Source organism: Malaya genurostris, chromosome 2, assembly GCF_030247185.1.
Source record: "Malaya genurostris strain Urasoe2022 chromosome 2, Malgen_1.1, whole genome shotgun sequence".
Lineage (NCBI taxonomy): Eukaryota > Metazoa > Arthropoda > Insecta > Diptera > Culicidae > Malaya > Malaya genurostris.
This window is the reverse complement of record NC_080571.1, coordinates 34,830,233-34,855,587: the sequence shown is the minus strand read 5'-3', so window position 1 is coordinate 34,855,587 and position 25,355 is coordinate 34,830,233. Positions and strand designations below refer to the sequence as shown.

The 25,355-nt window shown below is 37.1% G+C and overlaps 1 protein-coding gene across 3 annotated transcripts in view; it reads right to left on the bottom strand.

Annotated features, from left to right (window-relative positions):
- Window positions 1-25,355, bottom strand: part of LOC131432793 (dopamine D2-like receptor) — a 763,103-nt gene that overhangs the window by 90,139 nt on the left and 647,609 nt on the right. For all 3 annotated transcript variants that reach the window (XM_058599309.1, XM_058599310.1, XM_058599311.1), the window contains exon 4: window positions 18,795-18,904. In XM_058599309.1, coding sequence (XP_058455292.1) covers window positions 18,795-18,904 — 110 coding nt within the window. The remainder of the gene's footprint in view (window positions 1-18,794; window positions 18,905-25,355) is intronic.

The following is a 25,355-nucleotide window of genomic DNA, read 5'->3' as shown; positions in this document are numbered from 1 at the left end:
GTAACTTCACAGTTAATGTAGATGAAGCTTACATCGATACAGACGCAAAGTTTATTTTTACATGTTAGGAGATTTAATATTGTGTCATCGCCGACGAAATTACGGCATGCTTGAATTTACGTCAAGCGTAAGTTTCATTTTTTCTAAGAGTGTACATCAGACGCTCATTTATAGTATTTTTTAAGATCTTGACCTAAAAAAGACATTACTAATAACTAATAACATTGTGTTTAATTATAACTTAATAATGTATGATTTGGATGTGATTATCTTTTGGTACAAAAAATAAGGAGGTTTTATGCCTACTGGAGAGAGAGACTTAATAAGTATCAACTCCAATGGGCTTTTCCCTGCTCTAAATAAATAAATAAAGCAAGTTTCAAGTTTCAAGTTTCAAGTTTCAAGTTTCAAGTTTCAAGTTTCAAGTTTCAAGTTTCAAGTTTCAAGTTTCAAGTTTCAAGTTTCAAGTTTCAAGTTTCAAGTTTCAAGTTTCAAGTTTCAAGTTTCAAGTTTCAAGTTTCAAGTTTCAAGTTTCAAGTTTCAAGTTTCAAGTTTCAAGTTTCAAGTTTCAAGTTTCAAGTTTCAAGTTTCAAGTTTCAAGTTTCAAGTTTCAAGTTTCAAGTTTCAAGTTTCAAGTTTCAAGTTTCAAGTTTCAAGTTTCAAGTTTCAAGTTTCAAGTTTCAAGTTTCAAGTTTCAAGTTTCAAGTTTCAAGTTTCAAGTTTCAAGTTTCAAGTTTCAAGTTTCAAGTTTCAAGTTTCAAGTTTCAAGTTTCAAGTTTCAAGTTTCAAGTTTCAAGTTTCAAGTTTCAAGTTTCAAGTTTCAAATTTCAAGTTTCAAGTTTTAAAGCTATTTGCATTCATCCTCAGTGTACTCAATATGCACATGACTAAGGTATTTGTTGTCTCGTTTCGTCTTCGACTAGTAAGCATTAGCAGTTTACAAATAGCTTTAATATTTCGATCTGATTAGTGGGTTGTGCAACGAAGATATGTTCTTGTGAACATAAATCTAAATAACCTTCTCTGCTGTTAGTATGAATTTAATGCATTTATGCGACCCCACCAGAGTCACATACTGGCAGTCGGTGCCATGAGTCCAACCGGTGGAAAATCCGTACAAACAATACCGAATCCATGCCGAAAATGGGCCACCTTTCGCCCTGCGGTCCGATTAGCCACGCCTGGTTCAACGTTACAACATTCGAAAATCGTTATTTGTCATTCCATTATTTCATCGCATATTTGTACCCATTTGCAAGTCCATCCGAAATCAACTTGCTCCGGATTAATGCAAACCAATTACAACCACACTGTCTCCCCCTTCCTCTGGTTCCTGTCGGTTGGTTTGGCGAAAGAGAATGCGTCATTTTGAAGGCTTCGGACACACGGAAACAAGTGTATTCAACAGCACCACCACCACCGGACACAATGGGCAGGGAATCGTTCGGCCGCAGGCTGGTTTTGTATGGCAAACAGTTGTTTCGTAACCTGACCCAGGTCCTGGAGTTGTGCCGAATCGTGAAGATCTCCGGTTTGGTTTGGTCTGGTGCGGGTTTGTGGGGTTGGCAGGAGGCGTTTTTGTCACACGGTGGTGTTGTATTTTGGGGATGTTGTTTGTGCATCATCGACCGGTTACATTTCACAGTGTGTGTGAAAGAGATAGAGAGACGCTGGGAATGTTCGGTTTTCTTCTACACGTTCTCATTTCGTTGTTCGGTCGGTTTTCTACAACTGTCGTATTCAATTGTGGTATGCCCTTCGTATTCAGGGCTTTTGTGCGAAGTGGTTTCGAATTCGTCCCCAGCCAGCACAAAGCGAGAGAGCAGTAGCAGAGCCTTTACGATTTTGGTGGGATCCAATGTAAATCCTGGCAAATACACTGTCCCACCCCCCACTGGCCACTAAGTCTTCAGGCTGAACGATCTGTGCCATGCATGAGTTGAAATTTTCGAAACCGAAAATGTGAGTTCACAAAAAAAAACAGTTTGCCCCTCTGGTGGTCGGGGAACCTGTTTTCGGAGGAACCGGGCCGTGGGAAAGGTCGAGCACCGTTGGCTGTGAAAAGCGTTAAGTAGCACAGAACACGGTTCGAAGCACGCAAAACGTTTTAATAGGAATTTAATTTGCCTGAGCAATATCAGTTGGAGCGAAACGATTGTCAGGCAAAATTGAATTTGGAAAAGCTTGCCGTAGAATGGCACAATTTAAAAGCCATTATGATATTAAAGCAAGCTTTAACGTAGAATTTTCCCCCGGTTGATATTGGTTGGGAAAACAGAAAGCCAACCCGGAGTGTAGTACCTCATCGAAAGACACGACATGTGGACAATGGCTTCGTAAATACGCTTCCTCGTTGTTGTCACAAGACTGTAACGATAAATCAAGCATAAAGTTCTGCCAAAACAAATAATCAATATTTACAGCTGACAGTCGATCACCGGCTCTATTTCCCGGGTGGGGTGGTGAGGGGCGAACGTAGGCAGACGACAGCTCACAGCTCAATTGTTCGTCCGGTGGCTCTGAGGACTGCCATGGACTCAGCCGTCCCATCCTTTCGGTCCCATCCCGAAAGCCGATTCTTGAACGCGCGCTGACAGCTCTATTGGGACCGTTTGTGATAAAGAATTGATATTTTTTGTACCCTCGTGACAAGGGGAAATCTCTCATGTAGACAACAATCAATAAGAAGCCAAACAAGAAAACCGAAAATAAAAGACATACAAAGCCGCATCAAGGTCGACGAAAAGGGATACACGAAGCGGGCGAGTCAAAAGCTCTGCCGAATCACCAAACACCTTCCGGCGCGACTGTTTTGCCGTATTTTGTGTTTTTGTTTGTTCGCAGAATGACAACACGCATCCATCATGGGAGAGACGGCTTCCACGCCATCGCAACCAAGTTTCGTCATGCTTTACCGCGAAGAAGAAAGGATTCTCTGTGGTAAATTATTACCGTTCGTTGCCAAATTTTGGAAACCGCGGGATTCAAAGTGGGATTTGTGTTTTACCGACGAATTGCAGACTGGATTCTGGCAGACGATTACTGATAAATGTGCGCATTTTTCTTGTCCCAAAAATGTTAAGAAATTACTGTATTAACGTGAACCACGAAACCCCCAATTATTCTTCCTAATAGTGCGACAATACTTTTCTCATGCCATTTAAATAGTCTCATTATAATATTTATTCAATCCTATTTTTGGCCATTTGTTTATTGCACGGAACGACCGAAATTAGCTCTGCGCCTAATTCGTATTACTGTTTTTGAATTAGTTGATTTTAACAACAAAATTTCCAAAATAACTATAAAATTAGTTAAAATTGAGAATTTATTTGCTGAAAAAACTCTTATTTTTAGAGAATGTGTTTAGTTGGCGAATATTCTGGACACAAACCAGCAATATCTCAATCCAACACGAAATTCTCATTGACAACTAATTTTGTTTTTGAAATCAGAAAATTTGTTTCTATTTATCTATCACCAGTTTATTAGCCACAAAATTCATGAGAAGTGTCAAAACAAAACAATCCAATAAAAAGCTAAAAGGGACAGTCTTGTTGAAACTGCTTGCAAATTGTTTAGATGTTTTATGCATGTGTTACGATATATCCATATATAAATTTCTAAACCGGTATGTAAAAATGACGTAAACTGTTAGTGGAAAGTGTATTTATTCAGAATTTGTGCGCATTTGAAGCGATTGTGCGTAATAATGTTTTTACGCGGAACAGTGAATTGAGTTTCGAATGTTGCACTCTAATTGTACATGTCAAATGATGTTTTTTCTATCTTCCAACCTTCCGGGCCACGCCGTTCGATGTACTACTTGTATTCGGTTTTTATTTTCCGAGTGCTCAAAGTTTTCAGTGAGAGAGTCGATTTCGCGAAGTCGAATGAAGAAAACAGTGATTTAGAAGAAAAATGTTCAAAAAGAAGTTTATGTTTCGCTTATGTGTTTTTCTCCAATACACCATCGTATTTATACCTGCCAATATAGAAAAGACAACCGCGACTGAAATTTTTTTCGGTAGTAGTGTGCCATCTAGTGGCTAGTAGTCATTACGGTGTGTTATTTCGGCGACAGAGCGCCATATAGCTGCAAATTGCAGAAACCAATTCAACTATTCATGTTGGTTGAAAACAACGTTTTATTTCTCTAATTCAACTAAAAAATTAGTTGAATGGATATGAAGTGTGCCTTAGCTAAGAAATGACAATTGGTGAATTCAACTAAAAAAATAGCCATTTCAATAAATATTTTATTATTATCAAGGAAATTAGAATTAAAAAATCTAAATTAGCAAAAGTAAGATTTTTTTAGTTGTCTCAAAAAATAACTAACTAAAATCAGAAAATCAACTAATTTTTTCGCCAAAATGCTGATATCGGTCTTTCCGTGTGTGAACGTATCAAATAACCTAATTATAGTCTTCAAACGAGTATAAGTCTTACAAAACTGAAACGAGAAAAGTTTTGATGTATTAAAAAAACACTGAGATTTGTCTGTTGCGTTACATGTAAAGTGCAACACGGTTTTTGACAGATCACTCGTGAATCGTGTCTTTTTTCATAGTCAAACTTGTTCAGTTTGGTCTATAGTATAATCATGAATCGTCATTTGGTCTATAATTTAGTCATGAATGAACGTTGGAAAAGTTGGAGGAAGATCAAGTGTTTTTATGGAAAAAATGGATAAAGACTGTCCCAGAAAGTATGGACGCAACCAAAAACCGCTGCCATTTCGCAATGGTTCAGAATCTGTCAATGTTTATGGCTGCGTCCTTTTGTTTACACTCTTCTCTAATCACTTGTGCAGTTGTTTATTCGTTTTCATTAGTTTGTTTTGAAATGCGTGGACTTTTAGCAGAATAACGTCGAAAAATTGTGTACAAATGGTGCTCTCAGTTGGATAAACGTATGCTGAAGGCGTTCGAGCAAAAGAAGGAGGTTTTGGAAGTTTCAGTTCGGGATGTGGCCAAAAAAGTGGGCACTTCGAAGTCAAATGTTCTTCGTGCTAAAGAACGTTTGAATCTTCGAACTTATACCGAAGCAGAAACAACCAAAACGTAGTCCGAAACAAGAATCTCCAATCAGGCCGAGGGTTCGAAAGCTGTACAATACGATGGAAATTTGAACTGCATAATCATGGAGGGCGAAACCTACGTGAAACTCGATTACAAATCCTTGCCGGGACCACAATATTATACGGTGCGAGAGGGGCAAGTGTTGAACCAGTCCGAGACATCGATTGAAGTCGAAAAATTTGGTTAGAAAGCAATGGTCTGGCAAGCATTTTGTAGCTGCGGTAAGATTTAAAAACCCTTCATCACCACTGCTTCAATGAACAGCGAAATATACATCAAGGAATGTTTACAAAAACGACTTTTACCCATGATTCGAAGCCACAAGGATCCTGTTGTCTTCTGGCTAGATCTTGCTCCTTGCCACTACTCGAAATCAACGGTAGAATGATATACTACCAAAAATGTCATTTTCTGGGAAAGTCTTTACCATGACAAGCTAAATTGCCGCAACGGGAGTGAAGACCAGCCAGAAGAATAGCAAGAGCTAACAATGCATCCCCAAAATATCACTGTTTGGTATGGATTGTGGGCATTATTCGTTGAAAAGATTGATTTCCTATTCCTGTTAAAAAATCACCCTTTACTGTTTCATCTCTCGATAGGCCCGTACCCAGGATTTCGTTTCGGGAAGGGCTCTCAGATAAAAAAAAAATGTTACTGAAGATTACTTATGCACCTAATTCCCGGTGTGCCTTTTACCGGCGTTCATTACAGACACTTTAAACTTTTACGCTGAAACTGTCATTACGGAGTAGTCAATTGAATTAGTGACTGTGCCCGAGAGAAGGTTATTGTACTACATTTCTTTACTTCATATAGAAAAAATCCAATCCACAAGACCTGTGATGATGTCATATATTCTGAGATCATTCCTACGTTAAATGACGACAATTCACTGCATAGAGTAACACAGCTGATTCGTGGAAAACGGAAAACATCTTTTAAATTTTTAGGTCATATTAGTAGATGGTCATACAAATTTACTGTGGCAATACTGGTTTGGATTCAGCCAAACATGTACTCGAAGTGCGCTTGCGTTCGTCTTTCTAGCCCTAAATAGATAAAGCTTGCTTCATTAAGAATTGGAACAACTTTTGCTCATACTGTGGCGCTTCTGGTAGACGGATTTGGAAGTTCTTGGCGCCCACGTGTCGGGAATTTTGTCAGCTTCACGTTTGATTTTTGACATTCCGCAAATCGACTGTACTTTGTAAACAATTAACATGGAAGCCGAAACACCATTTTTGTACAATTAACGGCTTCCGAGTTACAACGATTTGAAAAAGGCAATTTTTGTGAAATGCAAAAATACATACGCCTTTTTTAAAAATCAGTCGTGAGTCGGATTGACAGAGTTTCATCCAAATCGGAGAAGGTCGATTCTGATTTTGTCACTTTTACGTGAACTCATTCCTGGAATTGCTCAGAAACGAAAAAAAATGGAGAAATATTATGTGGCTGTTGATCTTGTAGATTTCTAACGCTTCGTAACGCTTGTAACTTACAAAAAAAGTAACTCGTGTAATGCTTCGTAACGCCTAAAATTTACAAAAAATAACACAAGTAACGTCTATAGTTTACTAAAATGTAACACATGTAATGCTTCGTAACGCCTATAATTTACAAAAAGTAGCGAATGTAACGCTTCGTAACGTATGTAACTTGCAAAAAGTAAAGCATAAGGAGTGTATAGAAAATGAGCTATCCACAAATTTTTCTTTCAAATTATGAAGAAAAACGATATTTTATTCAAACAAAAAATTTATTGTAGTAGGTTAAACTTAAAGGGGGGGGGGGTAGGTTTGGGCCTAAACGACGAAAAAATCATCATTTTTGCGATTTTTTCCAGGATTATCGTTCAACAAAATAAATTCAAATGTTTTGCATGATAAAAAGCATCATTCGAACAACATTTTGTACCAAACAGAAATTTAGGAACATTTAGCAATTTTTTCGTGGAAAAATATTGAAAAATAAGTCGGTGAAGAGATATTTTTGAGAACGCTTCTTAAAAATCATGATTTGCGGTGTCCACTGTATCTCAGCGCAGACTAATCTGAAGTGAACAAATGAACGCAGCATAGTTAGAGAAGAAGTTTTTCTAGAACCCAACGTTTCTGTTTGTTTTTTTGAAATTTTTTGAATTTTTGGTTGTTGTTCATAGTGAAAACTAGGATTTTTCACGAAACAATCCCCCATTTTGTAACTGTTAAACCTCCCTAAAGTAACAAACAACGAAAAGGAAAACGTTGGGGTCTGATTTTTTATATGTAGAAAGTGTGTGCAAAATATGAAAAAAAATTAATGCAGTAGTTTTTGAATGACGAAGGACACGGACTTTCAAAACCTGCTTTCGAGGAAAACGCGTCTAAAGGTTTTTGTCTATAAAATCAATGGAAACAATTAATTACTCCAGGGTGCCCGTAGGGTCTAACATTTGCAAAAAATCATATTTTTTCTTTTATAATTTATTACAACGGAAAATTTCAAGAATGTTTTTGTCAAGTTTTGAAGTCAATCGAAGTAGAAATCTTGGGCCTGTGCGCCGAGCTCTTGCTTCATCGTAGAATGAGATAGCCATAGATAAAGATCCATAACTTCCAGAGTTTCGTTCCAATAGGCATGAAAATTTCACAGAAATGCTTTACTGTAAGAAAATATAAAGATAATAATAAATGATTTTTCAAAAGTGTTAGACCCTACCTGCCCCTTAAGCATAATGAAAACCGGATGAAATTTAAGTTATTCCTTCACGAATTTTCTAACTTTTGATCAAACGCTCTTCATCAAGTTCCGGACAAGTGTTGCATGCATTTTTTGCACGCTTATTCCCAGCTGCCTTACCAGTCTTCTTGAATACCCTCTCCACGATTGCCCAGTAACGTTCGATGGGTCGAAGCTGAGGGCAATTTGGTGAATTGATATTTTTCTTAACGAAATTTATACACTTTTCCGCAAGCCAATTGAGAGTGGTTTTGGCATAGTGAGCCGACGCTAAATCCGGCCAAAACAGTGGAGGTGTACTATGCTTCTTAGCAATCTCTTTTGGAGACACTAAGATCGATATATTCCTGCATTTATAGTTCCGGTAGAGTAAAAAAGGTTGACTTCAAACCACAGGAACATATTGCTTGCCATACCAGTATCTTTCGACCGAATTTCTCCACTTGAATTGACCTGTCCGTATCGCTCACATCCTGCCCAACAACGATTGTGAACCTGGAAGAGTTTTTGAGTCCTCCTTTACATAAGTCTCATCGTCCATCAAAACGCATGCATCCGAACACTTCTTCTGTTCTACACTTTGTTTCGGGATTTTCTGCTTCTTGTAGGTCTTCAGGTGATTTCGCCTCTTGATACGCTGGATCGTTCCGACACTCGTTCCTGTTTTTTGGCCAAACCACGTATTTACATTGATTTGTTCTTCATGATTAGAGATACCACTTTCTGGTCCAGTTTGGGTTTGGAAGAACCGGGTTTTCTGCCTCTTCCTGAGAGGTCATCTGAAGATTAGTGTTCCCCAAACTTAATGATGGTTTAACACTGGCATGATGAATTTCAAACCGTTTCGCCAATTTTCGCATAGCAATACCCTTCTCACTTTGCCATGTGTCCAGAACCTTAATTTTCACTTTCTTTTCAATACGCGACATTTTGAAATCGCAGAATTTCAACCACACAAACAAGTAAACAAACGGAAGCTGACAGCCAAGCGCACAGCATGCTGTGATCTGAGCATATAAAACCATCACAAATGCATGCGTAAAACACAAACGTATGTTAATAGCTTATTTTTGATACACTCCTTACATACACAAAACAATCTAACATGTTTCAGTTAATTGAATATTGTGAAATGTACATTAATGAATTGTTTAGTTTCAAAGAATCTAAGTAAGATCGTGGGCATTCAAGAATAATCTGGAAAACAAATATTGTATATAATCAGTTTAATATTACTGTGATAAAATCTGTAGAAGAGCTTGCTCATTCAAAACCTGCTCGAGAAAGGCTTAACCGATTATCCATCCAAAATCCCTGAATACTCGAGTAGATCTTAAGACTTGTTTCCACCGAAGTTCTTTGACGACTGGAAACCTACCCTGAACAGCTATAAATAGACAAGTAAGCAATGTGTAGCTATAGAAGTATGAACCACAAACAAAAAGGCGTTAGCCGTTATAGTTCTTGCTGTGACACAGTGTAATCCCTAAGGACAATATCCCCTCTGCTCTGCGAGTAAATTCCAGGTTTCAGTGTATGGGATTTTGAATATGTGACTTTTTCGCGATTCGGTACGAAAACTATTGCATGTCAGAAATTGGGAATGGTAGCTGAAGGTTGTCCCGGGTTGACGGTTCAATGCATAGGGCACTGGTCTTACAAACCAGTTGTCGTATGGTTCGAACACCGACCTGGAAGGATTCGTATTGTCAGTAGAATCGTAGCACTAGCCATTTAATGGTTCTGTACACTCTGAATTGGCTGCGAAATCTGTTGAAACAGAAGGTCAAATTCCACTACAGGAATGTATTACCAAGGCTTTGCTTTTAGCTGAAGGTTGAAGCCACACAACGGTATAGATAACTATAGAACAGAAACTTATAATGTTATAATGAATACTTTTATAAATTTCTTGAAAATGTCCTGCTTAGCCCCGATCTACATTTGTTGGTCGTTTCCCAAATTTATGCTAGGCGCACCAAACCATTTTGTATATTTTTACGTTTCGTCTTTGAATAAATTTGGGGGTAAAAAAATAAGCTTTTCCCCCTTCAACTTATAATAATCTGTACTTGTTTCGTGTTTCGTCCCAGACGTCAAACATTACACTTCGTGTGCAATATCAAAGTGTTTTGCAAACAGCATTAACTTTACGTCTGCTTAGCGGTTCAAGTTGAACCGCCGAGTTTTACATTAGGCAATTTAATTTGAACTGCTATGCATTGATGAGTCAAAGACGAAACGGAGAAAGAACCAAACAACACAATAATTATTGTTTTTTCGATAACGCTTCTTTGAAAATAGCATTGATTGATATTTTCGTACTCGTAAATAAGTCTACAAGTCATTTTTTTTGTTCACCGATCCTACCCACACGGTCAAAAATTTACCTATGAGGCAATGCCGACATTACAATAATGACAGTAGAACCTGTTAAGCTACTGCATAGATTTATTTATTTAGATGAAAATATTTTCAAACATTCATGCTGAGCAGGAGCAGTTAAACAATTGACCCGATTTATAATTAGAATTGAATGGATTACTAGAACCATCTGATCGATTGCAAATGATTGATAAACCAATTAGCCAGTTGAAACCTGTTCGTGTTTAGTTTTCAAACTGTTTGTTCATTGATTAATTGGTTACTAAACAGTAATTATAAACTGTGTCTCGTTTATAATTGCTGAGTTGAAAGCTGTGCTTCAGATGCTCGTTCGACTGATTTACTATTTTGAAATGAGACGAGTATTCAAGCTTAGCTTAGCTCGGAGAGTACGGTTTCAAATTAATTTAAACATAAAAAAAATGCAATACGAAATTCTTTGAATTCGATTTGACAGAATCTGAAAGCCCTACAGTAAAAATCTCTGACCAAACATCAGCTACATTGTACTGCACTCCTAACCAGATAAGAGCACACGGTTCCCCCACCTTTTTATTCCGGTGAAATGAACCCGAAAGCTAAGCTAAGATGGAAAAAGATTGCACTATTCTTCGAAGCTTGTTCACTTTGATTAGAGCACCGGTCCCACCAATCGAACTGATTGCATGCATCTTACCTTGAACAGAAAAAGAAAGATGGATCAAGAACAGAACAGAATCTGAATTTACGGCCCCCGAGCGCTTGACGTGGTGGAGGTGGCACAGCAACATGTTTCCGGTGCTCGAAGGCGTCAATCGTCATCAGCATCATCATCATCATCATCATCGTCATCATCTTCTCTACTTCAATCAAATATGTATGAGAGCGCAATAACGATAGCAAATACGAATCACGAAAAAAATGCAATCTTGGGAAATGGAAAAGCTTCGATCCACGAGTAAAAATATCCGCATGCAATTCTGATTCGCCAGCATTTGAACACGCGGTTGAAAGGAACGTAATTCTCACCGGGTGGTTCGAGGGATCTGTAGACCGAGGCTATTGTATTAGTTTTCGGAGGAATAACCCAACAATCAGAAACGGATTCGTTTCCTAGTAGGATTGTACAAATGGGTGATTATTTACTTAAAATTTACGGTGTGCACCCGCCTCGCACTGATTTTGACCTGTTCTGGAAAACAAGCTAATATTTTCCATCAGTCGGCTCCCGATCAGCGGGGAATAATAAATTTGAAATAGAAATCATCTTGCGAAATAAGCTCGATTGCGGCAATAATACTTCGGCAATAACCGAAATATTATTTGAACTTTTCTTAATTTTTCGTCTTGGACTCGTCAGTGCATAGTAGTTCAATTCGAAGGATTTTGAATAACTTCCGCATTTCTAATGAGTTACCATACATAAACCAATGCACACCCTCTCTTTCTGCTACTATCGCAGAAGACCAAATGTCATCATAGACACACGGAGAGGCATGAGATAGAAGCTTGTGAGAACTTCGTTATCTCACCTTTTGACGAACAATCGTCTCGCCAGTTTCGGTTTGTCGAAATTCCTAACGAAATGTAGGGGAGACCGGAGCTAAGCCGGACATTTTTAGGAAATTAAAAAATGCATCCATTATAATTGAATTTTTACCCAAGTTATCTATATACCGTTTGTGTAGCTTCAACCTTTCGCTTCCATTCCTAATTTCGGACTTAGAAAAACATGCATTAGTTTTTGTACCAAATCGCGATGAATTCACATACTTAAAATCCTATATTGAGGAACCGCGGGGCCAAACCGGAATATAAAGTTTTACACAAAAATGACTAACGAATACAGTAGGGCGCCAAATTTTAAGATAACAGTCAACACAAAAGAAATGAAATCGTGTTTAAAAGGATTGTATGTTTGTTACAACATTGCGGAAGACATAATCCTGCTCGCTGGGAATCTAGGTATTGTCTCGAAACTTTATGCCCTGCAGTACCAAATACTTGATGTTGAAACTGGCTTTAGAGTCTTTATTAAAGACTATTTGATTACATATAATGAAAGTTTTACTCAAATTCTCAGTAAATCTAGTTTTGATAAACGATAAGCAGTAGAATGGAAATATAAATATCAATATTTAGGTGCATGTTTCAAGAATCCATAGAGAATTTCAATTGTGTCCAGTACAGAACCCCGTACAGACAATTCATATCGAGACGCAATAAAAATTTTATTTTCCACGTAATCGAAAGCACTCAATAAATACTGGATTTAGCACGAAATTAACATTTGGAAGCATTAATCAGACCATCATTACAATGCACAGAAGTCAAATATATCCCAAAAATGAGAAATTTTCAAAATAAAACTTTAATGAAAAACGTATTAACATAAATACGATTGACACCAAACTGAGTTGACATAGTGTCATCCAGTTAACTGACGCCAGTCTGTTTTGCGGAATGTCAAAAATCATACGCGAAGCTGACAAAATTCCCGACACGTGGGCGCCAAGAACGTCCAAATCCGTCCACCAGGAGCTCCACAATATGAGCAAAAGTTTGTTCCAATTTTAAATGAAGCCAGCTCTAGGTTCGACAATTCATACTATTTTGTGTTGTAAGATTTTAAAGTTAAGCATTTTAATCTCATTCAATAGGATATTAAGACAATCATTTGAATTAAAGTTCGACCGGTTCACTCACGGTTAGTTTGTTTGGTTAAAAGCTAATAAAACTTGCATGCTAACAGAATTTACGAGCTAGTTTTAAGGATTTTGTTCCATTTTCAATACCCACTTACAATAATTCAATGAAAAGATTATTTCATTCTGAATATTGATTATAGAGACTTTGTTTGTTTTCCAGTTTATTGACTTACTCTATTTCTATTAAACCCAATATTCGAGAATAAACAAACCAAGAGAAAATTCGGCACTTCCGTTACTAAAAAAAATTTGAATTATATAAGAAATACAAGCGAAACAGGGTATTATCAGTTGCACAAAACCTACTTTGTGATAGGATTTTGATCTCACATATATGTAAATATTACTTACAGTGTTAATTGATATCACTACACCGCCGGTACGATATTAGTGTTCTAGCGGTTGTTAAAATTTACAGCCTTGACTCCAATGAAATTATTTCTGTCTTTCGGGCGCACATCTCGTAAGGTAGCTATGATTTGTCTCAGCACCGTATTCAACTAAAATCACACACCGGTAACAGACATTCGTGCCTGTGCCGAGATGCTGTTTCACATGTATGCTCTGTGCCGATGAATTCGCTTGTGTTTTCAAAATCGAGCTACGATATTGGTTTTCGTTTTCTTTATCGCTTGTGCGAAATCGAACATCACACACAGCGTGCTTCGTTCGTAGAGACGGTATTGTGTTTTTCTCATGTACGTACCAGCGGGTTTTCTAACATAGTTCAAACCTGCCTCCTCTCTCCTCACGAAAAATCTAAGAATGGTTTTTTTTAATTCTTTTGGATACTATAATTAATTATAAAATAAATAATTTTTAACAAACGATTTTATATTTATTTTTCACACTTATAGCAATTGATCAACATTTTCACCAACCGAAAAAAAAATCTGAGATCGCGCCCAATCTGTAATATATTTTGTAAGGGTTTCTACGAAATCCAGAGCGATTTTAATTAAGCATAATCTGCACAATGATCCATTTGTAATGAATTTCTTCAGAAAATCTACATAAAAAGATGATTTGAAGAAAAACATAATAGGAGAGACTGGGACGAAAATGTAGAATATATACCTTATGATAAAAAAAATCTATCAAATCGGTACAGAACGATTTTGCAACACGATTTGCTTCGCCGATTCAATGTTTTCTTCAGTAACAGATGTTGTTGGGCGGCCAGGGATCTCATCATGATTCAAGCTTGTACGACCACCTTTGAAGCGTTTATACCACTCGTATGCCTGTGTTTTTCCTAGACACGATTCACCAAAGGCCTTTTCTAACATTAAATCCATTTGCAACACAAAATTTTATGCACGCACGTTGTTCTAAATTTTCATCCATTATAAAAATCGCCACACGAAAATTTTTCAACTCCTTTGTATAGACGCCAAACAAAAACTAATCATACGATATGCGTCAAAATTTGACAGAATGTGTATAAAAGTGTTGCCAACGTTGAGAGAATAAAAGTTTACCGATTGGACAAGCGCGAGAATTTTTGAATGAAAATTCCGGTTCTTATTTGATCATAAGGTATTACCATCAACAAAATATTCGGTAAGGAATTTAGCTGATTAGGATGCGCTGAAATCAATGATTAGTGGATTTAGTCCACGTCCTTTGTCGCAATTTTGTTTTTAAATAGCGATTTATCAGTAATGCTATCCTTTTCTCTCAGCAGTTCAAATACCATTTCTAACTTAAATTGTGTTGTAATTTGATCATGAGCTGCATATGTTATTTGTAACTTATCAATTAGACAAAAACAAATCCATTCACACCCCATATTCGATCACGTCTGACTGACTCCTGCATCAGAATTTGACTGGCCATTTTCTTACAACCCTTTTTAAGATTTTCGAGTTCGAGGATATACGTGGGAATATGTATCTTAAACTAAATGCATTTTTGTTACTGATGGTTGTAGCTTTCGAACAGTATATAACATTCCGAGTGAAAATATTATTTTCCGCACTATTTTTTGTGCAAGACCAAAAGCTAAGTTATTTTTTGAGCAAGACCATAGAGTTAATGTAAACTCTTGCATTGAATTTATTCAGCGTAGCCCAAATTCATTTCATTTGTAAGAACGTTATTTCAAAAACCTGAATTAGCACTAAAATAATTATAATTATATCATATTTCTGCTTATTCGCTTTGCTCCACATTGAGAACTGATGCACATTTCTTGAAAATGAAACTAATATTAAAAAAAACATTAAAAAAAACAGCTAAACACACTTTCTATATGTTCACTACTCTGTTCCTAATTTCATTCCAATGGATTTTTATTCATCCTTTCCTTGGTCCTACATTTCTATTAATCAACGACTGCGATAACGATCAAAACAAAATATTGCACCATTACACGTCGTCGATTACACTCTCAGGTTTCAAATTTTTTGAATTCTTCTTAAAAGGCCTGATGCCTGATGCCACGACATTTTTGGAACCAGTTTAGAAACAATTCGACTTTCGAAAATTATTGTTTCCTTTCGTTTTATATTGAAAACTTTCCTGTAAGGTTAATCTGGATTGACACTTTTAAAAATATGAAAATACCAGATGCACAGCCGATGACATATATCGAAATGAAACCAGAGCTACTAGATTTGCAATTTTTTTATTAGTATTTAACACGCAGGAATATTCGAAGCCGAAACAGTTTCATTGTAATATAAATATCAATAATATAGTTAAACTACTGTCACGGATACCAAAAAAATACTTATTGATGGTAATTTAAAAAAGAAAATTTGGCACTTCTTCTTCCGTACCAGCACGTACCGATGCGTACCGATTTTGTATCATTTTGTATGACAGTTTGAAAGTTTTGATATTCTTTGTCCTATAATTTCGGAACCGGAAGTCGAATCTGGATGAAATTGCACAGCATCTTTTAGGACACTGAGAGCTTTAATTTGAATCATCATTTGTGAAAATCGGTTTAACCGTTGCTGAAAAATCGAAGTGAGTTCCGGTTTTGGAGCTTTTCTTCGCTATTATCGGTGCATTCGGAAGCGGAAACCGAGCACAAGTAGTCCCAAAGTAGATTTATATACTATTAACTAACAAGGTTTGTCAACTAGATGAATTTACCAGTAAATTTTATAAAAATGTGCACCTCGTTTCGCAATTGCTAGTGAAAAAATCCTAATGAAATTGAAAATTTTTACTAATCTCACTGTAATACCGGAAGCGGGAGTCGGATTTGGAAAAAAAATTTCGAGGACTTTTTGAAGAATCTGAAGACCTTTCATTTGCGTCTTAGTTTGTAAAAATCGGTTGAGAAATATCCGAGAAAATTGAATGCGCATTTTCTCCTAGGCACATATTGCCATGTAAATCCGGAACCGGAAGTTGCATCGAGAAAAAATGAATAGTGATCTATGGGACCATGAGACCTATCATTTGAATTTTAGTTAGTGAAAATCGGTTCATCTCTGAGAAAATCGAGTGAGATTAATACACACCCACACACACACATAGAGAGAGAGAGAGACTTGGCAATCTTGCGACACGAAATGAGATGAAAACAAATCGCACTAGTGGTGTAATCATGTGCAAAAGTGATCATGTGTTGAGACGAATGAATCAGTAAATACTAGAAACATCACGAACTGTAAAACTTCAGATGAAAATGTTTCCCTAATTGGAAAATGAATTTATTTTTAATGGAAAAAACGATCGGTGATGGATATTAAATCAGTTTTTAATGGAAAAATGCGACAAAAACTTAAATATATGTATATTTCAAATCATTTCACTGTTTTGCCTTTCTCTATATAAAAGTATTAGAATTGCTGGAGAAACCGACTTTTGAACGGAGCCTTGGAGACCCATACCCAAGTAACAATTCGAATGCCTTATGGTTTTGATTATAATTTATAGGAGTTTTGTAATTGATTTTCCAATCACTACCTGTTTTATGACAACTATAATAAGTGTCTCTTTTGAAAAGTAATATAATAGTTTTTAAAGCTTCTTTAAAACCCTTTACCTAGACTTACAACTTGGCTGAAAATAAAACAATTTGCACTAGAATAAAACCATTCAAACGCTCTTAATATTGCTTTCAAACATTTTCTTTAAAACATTATTGTCAGTTAAATTCTTTCATAAATCTAGTCTTGTGTGTGTGCGTGTTCATTGGATGACAGTTTCACTCAGAGCAAATTTGAGGGTTCTAAAGTACATTTATGACATATTTGTTGTGGCCTATTTGATTTATTGCATCTTACGTTAAGTGTAATTTGCATTAAAGGAAATTTCATGGCCGCCATTATGATGTTTCTTGCCGTAGCTTTTATTGACATCAAATGAACTTCGGAATGCAAAAAAGAAGGAAATATGATGGACTTTCATGATTCATTTCCAGGACGTATGCACAAGTTTTAACGCCACGAAATAGTTTTATACAAAAATGACGATGAATCACAGAAAATAATGTTAATAAATTATGGAGACTTTCGCAAAAACCGCATTTATTTCAAGGCGATTAGTTATAATTAATATTTTTATCCATACATTCACGATAAAAATAAAAGCGCATGAAATTTCTACGTTCGGAAAAAGCTTCAAACTCGTAAATAAAATCTAATAAATTCTTACTGATTCCATTCAAAGCAGACATGACAAACACATAGTCAAGAAAAATATGATCAAAACGACAGTTTATTCATAGCGGAATTCATTCCATCCGAATAAATTTAATGTTAATCGTAAAGCTGGTTTCAAAATTTTCTTGAATTTGGAGTTTGAACGCAGGTTTATGCTGATTCTTCACTTTGCTTTATAAACCTTATGAAGAATGGTCCACTTGGCAGGAACATGCTCTTATAGAGGTTTTCAGAAGGCTTTCGTGGAGTTTAAAGTTTTAATGCAAGATTTATTATGTAGCATTGAAGACAGCTACAAGTATTTATTAATATTAAAAATGTTACTTGGGTAGTGTCATATACCATTCGACTCATTTCGACGTGATCGGAAAATGTCGGTGTGTGTATGTGTGTGTGTGTGTGTGTGTGTGTGTGTGTGTGTGTGTGTGTGTGTGTGTGTGTGTGTGTGTGTGTGTGTGTGTGTGTGTGTGTGTGTGTGTGTGTGTGTGTGTGTGTGTGTGTGTGTGTGTGTGTGTGTGTGTGTGTGTGTGTGTGTGTGTGTGTGTGTGTGTGTGTGTGTGTGTGTGTGTGTGTGTGTGTGTGTGTGTGTGTGTGTGTGTGTGTGTGTGTGTGTGTGTGTGTGTGTGTGTGTGTGTCTGTGCACTTTTCGAAGATATTTCATCGCTCAATTTTATCGGAGATGGCTGAACCGATTTCAACAAGCCTAGGCATTCTTGAAAGCTATTGTTCGATTTTGAAAGTTCGAAGTCCAAATAGCTGTGACTTTTGGTTCCGGAGATATGATTGTATAAGTGACGTAACCGACAAAACACGTTGTTTTTCACCGCTCTAATATTTATAAGGGTACGAATATTTTGGGATATCCCCTAATTTCGTAAGGCGGTGGTACTCAAAAGTTTGAAAGTTTGTTTTTTTTAATTCGACTTTCTGGGACTTAGAAAAATTTTGATATTTTTATTTAAGTCCTAGAAAGTCGATATTTCCAAAAAAAAATTTTTTTCGATTTCAAATTTCATTTCATAGCTCAGATGAAATAGGGAGCCGTTACGTTACATATCAGAAATAACTTTTGGCTCTAAGCAATTAATGTTTTCAAAGTTTTGGAGTCAATGCTTGGAGTTCTAGGATATCATTGAATAATGTCCTCTATTTTCTCACTGTTAATAAACGTTAATAGAAAAGCTCAGAGTCAAAATTCTTACCAAAGTCATCATCGACTCGGACGGACACAGGTCGGTCGTTTGCTAAATATATTCGAACCCGATCGGAATTGAAAAAAAACTACTCACCTGTCTATAGATATTGCCACTAAATTAAATATAGATGAAGTTGAGCATATCACATCCATTGCTATGTAGAAATCACAAACGAAATTTGGCAACGTCCACGCTCCGTTCACCTGCAAGGAAAAAGAAAAAGTCAAAGAACAAATGTTGAACTTTTATAATTTTTAATACTGGCGGAGAAGTCGACAAGAAACTTTTTACGGTTGTGTTCATTGTTCTGGAAAGCTGATTAAATAAAATCATTCCGGCTAATAACAGATCAGATGCTGCACTGCACAAACACTATTAATTCTCCAAAACGGTTAAACAATGAACTGGAATTGGTTCCCACAACGTCCGACCGATCTCCAGAATGACTCAATTAAACGGAATCGGATCAAGAGTCAACCGACCTGGCTGAAAGTTCACTTTGAGCTCATACAAACACAATAACCATTCAGTAGCCCATTAGAACTTTGCCCGATCTGATTGTTCCGCTCGTGTTTCCACCCGGTAGGTTAGGTCTGTCTGCCAAAAATTGCCCCATATAAATTAATTAGCCAGACCCAGGAACCGTAATTACAGCTCTCGAAGCTGGCTGTGTGTGCGAGTGTGTGTCTGTGTGTGTGCGTGTGGTGCTGGATTGCGTGGGGTCTTCCGCAGTTCGTAACCTTTACGACCGACGCCGGAACATGGACCGATGCCCGGGAGTGGCCACAGTGGAATGATATGTTACGCACTGCGGTCCTAATGAGCCACGCAACGTGTGTGTGTGGCTCTGTTGGGCTATATAATTTTTATTAGCCTATTTATATTCGTTTAGGGCCCAGACTAAACCAAAAGGACCTAACGTCGTGCAGATGCAATTAATCACCGACGGGGTGGTGGTGGTGGACTCAGCTGTGATAAAACATTCAATAAGCGGCTATTAATTGGTTGGGGCGGTTTTTTTTTCGTCTCCTGCTGTCGTTGTCTTCCGAAAGCAAAGCACCAGGTACGAAATTGGTAATTGCTTCCGTGGAAATATTGCTCGCTTTCCCCGGAAAAACAGCGGGGACTCATAATCGCATCACTCATCGCCAAAACTTTCGGCTAATAAATGTGCTGCCCGTGTCGAAGAAAAAGATTCCACTTCGCCGTGCCAGTAGAAGTACCTACAGTTTCGTAGGACGACACGACGCTTCTGTCAATTATTATAATGAAATGGTTGCTCTTCGCTTTCCAGAAGGATGTTGGATGGTTTTTGTTTTCTTTTTTTCTTTTTTTTTCCACTACACCGACCATGTCGAGACAGCGCAGATGGAATGATTTCAAATTGCAACGTTCCGGCTTATGAGAATTCGCCTTGATTGGGACTCTGACTTTCCGTCTCGAGAGTCGTATGGAAATTGTTTTACTGCTTATCAGGCATATCCTGTGCCGGAGGATATTGCGAAGCTAATTGTGTTTGTCTTTTCAACAATTTAATCGTACGCCTCGCGGTCCGTCCGTGTTCGGCTCTCCGGCGTTGGAGTCTGTTTAGGGCGGTATTCAAATAATTCTCAATGTGATTATGATTAGACCGAACGAAATAATGAAGATTTGTATCCGGGAATTTCTGAACTTTTCGTTCATTTTATTTTCCAACTTCTGGAAATCGCCACGCATCTGATTGATGCAATTTAAAAAAGTTAGTCTCTGAGTGAGAAAAATATTTGGTTCAACCAGCGAGAAAGTTCACGAGAATTTAATTTGATCGTTTTGTAAACGTGAAAGTCGATTTTTCGATTACTGAAACTTTCAGTAGCTTGGATTGGACAAGATAAAAGACTGTCCCAGAAAGTATGGACGCAACCAAAAACCGCTGCCATTTCGCAATGGTTCAGAATCTGTCAATTTTTATGACTGTGTCCTGTTGTTTACACTCTTCTCTAACCACTTGTGCAGTTGTTTATCCGTTTTCATTAGTTTGTTTCGAAATGCGTGGACTTTTAGCAGAATAACGTCGAAAAATTGTGTACAAATGGTGCACAGAACGCGGACTGTCCTTGAGAAAGATAGCAAACATGGAGCCGTGCGAAATGTAATCAGGAAGTTCGGTGTTCACCTTTGAGGATAAACCGAAAAAAAGGTCGTGCTAACCCTCAGTTGAGTAAACGTATACTGAAGGCGTTCGAGCAAAAGAAAGAGGTTTCAGTTCGGGATGTGGCCAAAAAAGTGGGCACTTCGAAGTCAAATGTTCTTCGTGCTAAAAATACATGAATCCACCAAATTGCCCACAACTTCGACCAATTGAGGAATTTTGGGCATTAACGAAGGCACATCTTAGGAAACATGTCTTGGCAGCCGAAACCATTCAACAGTTCGAAAAAGATTGGAAAAAAGTGTTAAAACTTGTCGCCAAGAAGTCTGTACTGAATTTCATGAGGAACGTTCGCAGGAAGGTGCGCCAGTTAGTCTACAATGGCTAAGTAGCAAATGTTGAGAATAATATTCTGTTGTTGTAGTCTAATATTATCAGTATATCGAATCAAATTTGAATATCTAAAACTTGTGAATTATTTACAGCGAAATTAAAGTGCGTCCATACTTTCTGGGACAGTCTTTAGGATCAAAAGAAAACCGGATCGACCGAGCGCAGTGTACATGTAAGGTGCTTTGCTGATTAGGGTTGCTTAGATTTTTATCGACCTAAAATCAATAGACAAGTGATGATTGAAAATACGGTTAAGGGGACATGTTCCATGTGCAAGCATTTTCCTCATCATCAGGTCTCCCTTCGAGTGAACAATGCACGTTGATGATGCTGTAGTTGTAAAAAAGACCGTCTGACATCCAATCACTTGCTGATGTTACTTACTCAGCAATACGAAGCTAGTTAACAGCTCGTTTGTTGTGCCATAACTTCGATAGTCGGTCGTTGTCCGTTTTTTTCCAGATTTTCTGTTCAGTCCAACAAACTTCCTGAAGCACTTTGCCATTGAAGTTGCAAAAATTATTCTGTCGCAGCCTGTAAAACCAAGCGACTGACTGTTGTATGTACCAAGTCTCCAATCGGAGTCCTTATTTCGCCACGAATATTTATACCGATTGTTTTGGATCTGAACACCGATGACAATTTCAGGAATTTTTGATGATGAAGTTACAGCGAAGACTCCGCGAACAGGAAAACACATTAAATTATGTAAAGCTTTATAACTAGTTAGAATAGATTCTTTGGGTTTCTGAAATTAAAAGTCTAGCACTAATATTTAGAATAAAGATTGACAAATAAAAAACGGTTTCGAAGAATGAAATTGACCCACTTTGATAAAACAGCGAAACTTCTGGTTGATCTCGCATTCACACACACACACACACACACACACACACACACACACACACACACACACACACACACACACACACACACACACAAAATTGTCACGCATTCTCAATGAAAGAAACCATTCCAGCAGTCTCATTTTCAATGTTTTACTGTCTCATTCGTAAATGACCGACACCAGAACAAACGAAGAGAAACGAAGCATTTTCGTTTCTCGTCGAAAAAATGAGAGAGCATAATTGCCAACGTCACTCTTTCCTCTATGACAAAACGAAACCAACCTAACGTCTTCAGGTAGCAACAGCAGAATTTCAATTCTCATTCTTTCATCGATGTATTGAAAATCTGTGACGCTTGGCTATAAAAAGTGACTAAAATATGGCAAATCGAAGTAATTACATCCCAGAACTTCTTTGGAAACCAGAACTATTACAAATTCGAGAACCAACAGTTAAAAGTTATTGTGAAACCTTTTTCTGTCACTTTCGATTCTCACAACTTCGGTTAAATATCGACACTGCATTCTATGGGATTTTCACTGAAAACAGCAAATGACTGAAAGGTCAAATGAAAGAACGAACTCAATTTTGAAACTACTGTTCCGCATATGCCATTGACTCGACATGGATTTCGCTCTCATAGTTTGCAAGCGAAGCTGAGAGAGACAGTAATTTCTTGTCATTTTCGTTTATTTTTTGGTCAATGAAAATGACTTTTATTAGCTCTGCTTAAGAGACAGGTAAGGTCTAGCACTATTGAAAATCATTAATTTTTTATTTGTATATTCTTATACATCGATTGACTTAAAAACATGACAAAACAATCTTGAAATGTTTTATTATAACAAATTACAAATAAAAAACTCGATTTTTTCTAAAGTGATAAACTCCAGGAATAAAATTTTTTCCTTCGGTTTTAAACAATAACAATTTTAACAATAAACTTTAAACGCGTTTTTCTCTGAAGCACATTTCAAAAATCCGTGTCTATCGTCAAAACTACTTTACAAATTGTTTTCAAATTTGTTATACATTTTCTACATGTAAAGTACCAGACACCAACGTTTTTCTTTTCGTTTTTTGTTACTTTGAGAAGGTTTCACAGTTACCAAATGATAGATTTTTCGTGAAAATAGCAGTTTGGGCGTTTAACAACCACCACAAATTGGAAAAATTAACAAAATTTCAAATATAAAAAAATATAAAAAATTTGAAGGCTTATAAAAACACCTACTACAATTATATACCTTGGATATTTTGACTTCTGCTAATTTAGCGTTGAGATACAGTGGACTCCGCAAATTATGATTTCGAAAACGCGTCCCCGAAAATGCTTCTTCACCGACTTATATCCTGATATTTTTCCACGAAAAAATTACAAAATGTTTTCCGAATCTTTTTAAAGACTGTTCCAGAAAGTACGGACCCATTTTGATTTCGCTGTAAATAATTCACAAGTGTTAGATATTCAAATTTTATTCGATATACTGCCTACAACAACAGAATATTACTCTCAACATTTGCTTCTTTCCGTACAGACTTCTTGGCGACAAGTTTTGACACTTTTTTCCAATCTTTTTCGAACTGTTGAATGGTTTCGGCTGCCGAGACATGTTTCCTAAGATGTGCCTTCGTTAATGTCCAAAATTCCTCAATTGGTCGAAGTTGTGGGCAATTTGGTGGATTCATGTCTTTTGGGACGAAAGTGACATTTTTTGGTAGTATAACATTCTACCGTTGATTTCGAGTAGTGGCAAGAAGCAAGATCTGGCCAGAAGACAACAGGATCCTTGTGGCTTCGAGTCATGGGTAGAAGTCGTTTTTGTAAATATTCCTTGATGTATATTTCGCTGTTCATTGAAGCAGTGATTATGAAGGGTATCGAAATCTTACCGCAGCTACAATTGCTTGCCAGATCATAGCTTTCTTATCAAATTTTTCGACTTCAATCGATGTCTCGGACTGGTTTAACTTTTGCCCTTCTCGCACCGTATAATATTGTGGTTCCGGCAAGGATTTGCATCGAGTTTCAAGTAGGTTTCGTCGTCCATGATTATGCAGTTAAAATTTCCAGCAAGAATCGTATTGTATAGCTTTCGAACCCTCGGCCTGGTCGATGCTTCTTGTTTCGGACTACGTTTTGGTTGTTTCTGCTTCTTATAGGCTCGAAGATTCAAACGTTCTTTAGCACGAAGAACATTTGACTTCGAAGTGACCACTTTTTTGGGCACATCCCGAACTGAAACCTCTTTCTTTTGCTCGAACGCCTTCAGTATACGTTTATCCAACTGAGGGTTAGCAGGACCTTTTTTTCGACCCGTTTTCGGTTTATCCTCAAAGGTGTTATCCTCACCGAACTTCCTGATTGCATTTCGTACGGCTTTTTCACTTACTCCTTCCATTTTTGCTATCTTGCTCAGTGACAGTCCGCGTTCACATTTGTACACAATTTTTCGACGTTATTCTGCTGAAAGTCCACGCATTTCGAAACAAACTAATGAAAACGGATAAACAACTGCACAAGTGGTTAGAGAAGAGTGTAAACAACAGGACACAGTCATAAAAATTGACAGATTCTGAACCATTGCGAAATGGCAGCGGTTTTTGGTTGCGTCCATACTTTCTGGGACAGTCCTTAATTCCAGTGATTCTTAAAAGCGTTTAGTTTCATTATGAAAAATTTCCCTCAAAAATGGAGGTTTGAAGGAATTCTAAGCGATTATACCTTGCTACACCCAAACCTCCATTTACGTAATTAGTGGGACTTCGTAAATCGTAAATTATGACGTAAAAAAAGTGTACGTTATTTGGAATTTTCAACGTAAAAAAAAATTTCCCTTTGTATGTATATTATCGGAAATGTATAATTTAATGGATAACTATGGAACAAAAATTATTAGCATTTGCAGGAAAGAGATGTTCTAAGTAGCATCAATTTTCAAGATGGCGACTTTCGGTGTATCGATATTCGTTACACGGGCAAAATTCTGAATCTAGAAATGAGCAAAACGAGTCATGATTTGGGGAAAATAATATATTTTCATGTCATGACAATACACCATGAATAAAACTTTTCGGATCATGAACCCTTTGGAGTGATTTCACTGAAATTTAAACTAACGAACTTCACGTTGTTGAGTATAAATTCAGGCGGTATGTTTTAAAATATGAAGATTTCAAATATGAATTTAATGGAATGGAGTGATGAACGTATCTTGTCGTGAATACGACTTACTTTACTATGGGGTGCCGTTTCAAAATTTACCCTCTAAGAGAGTGATA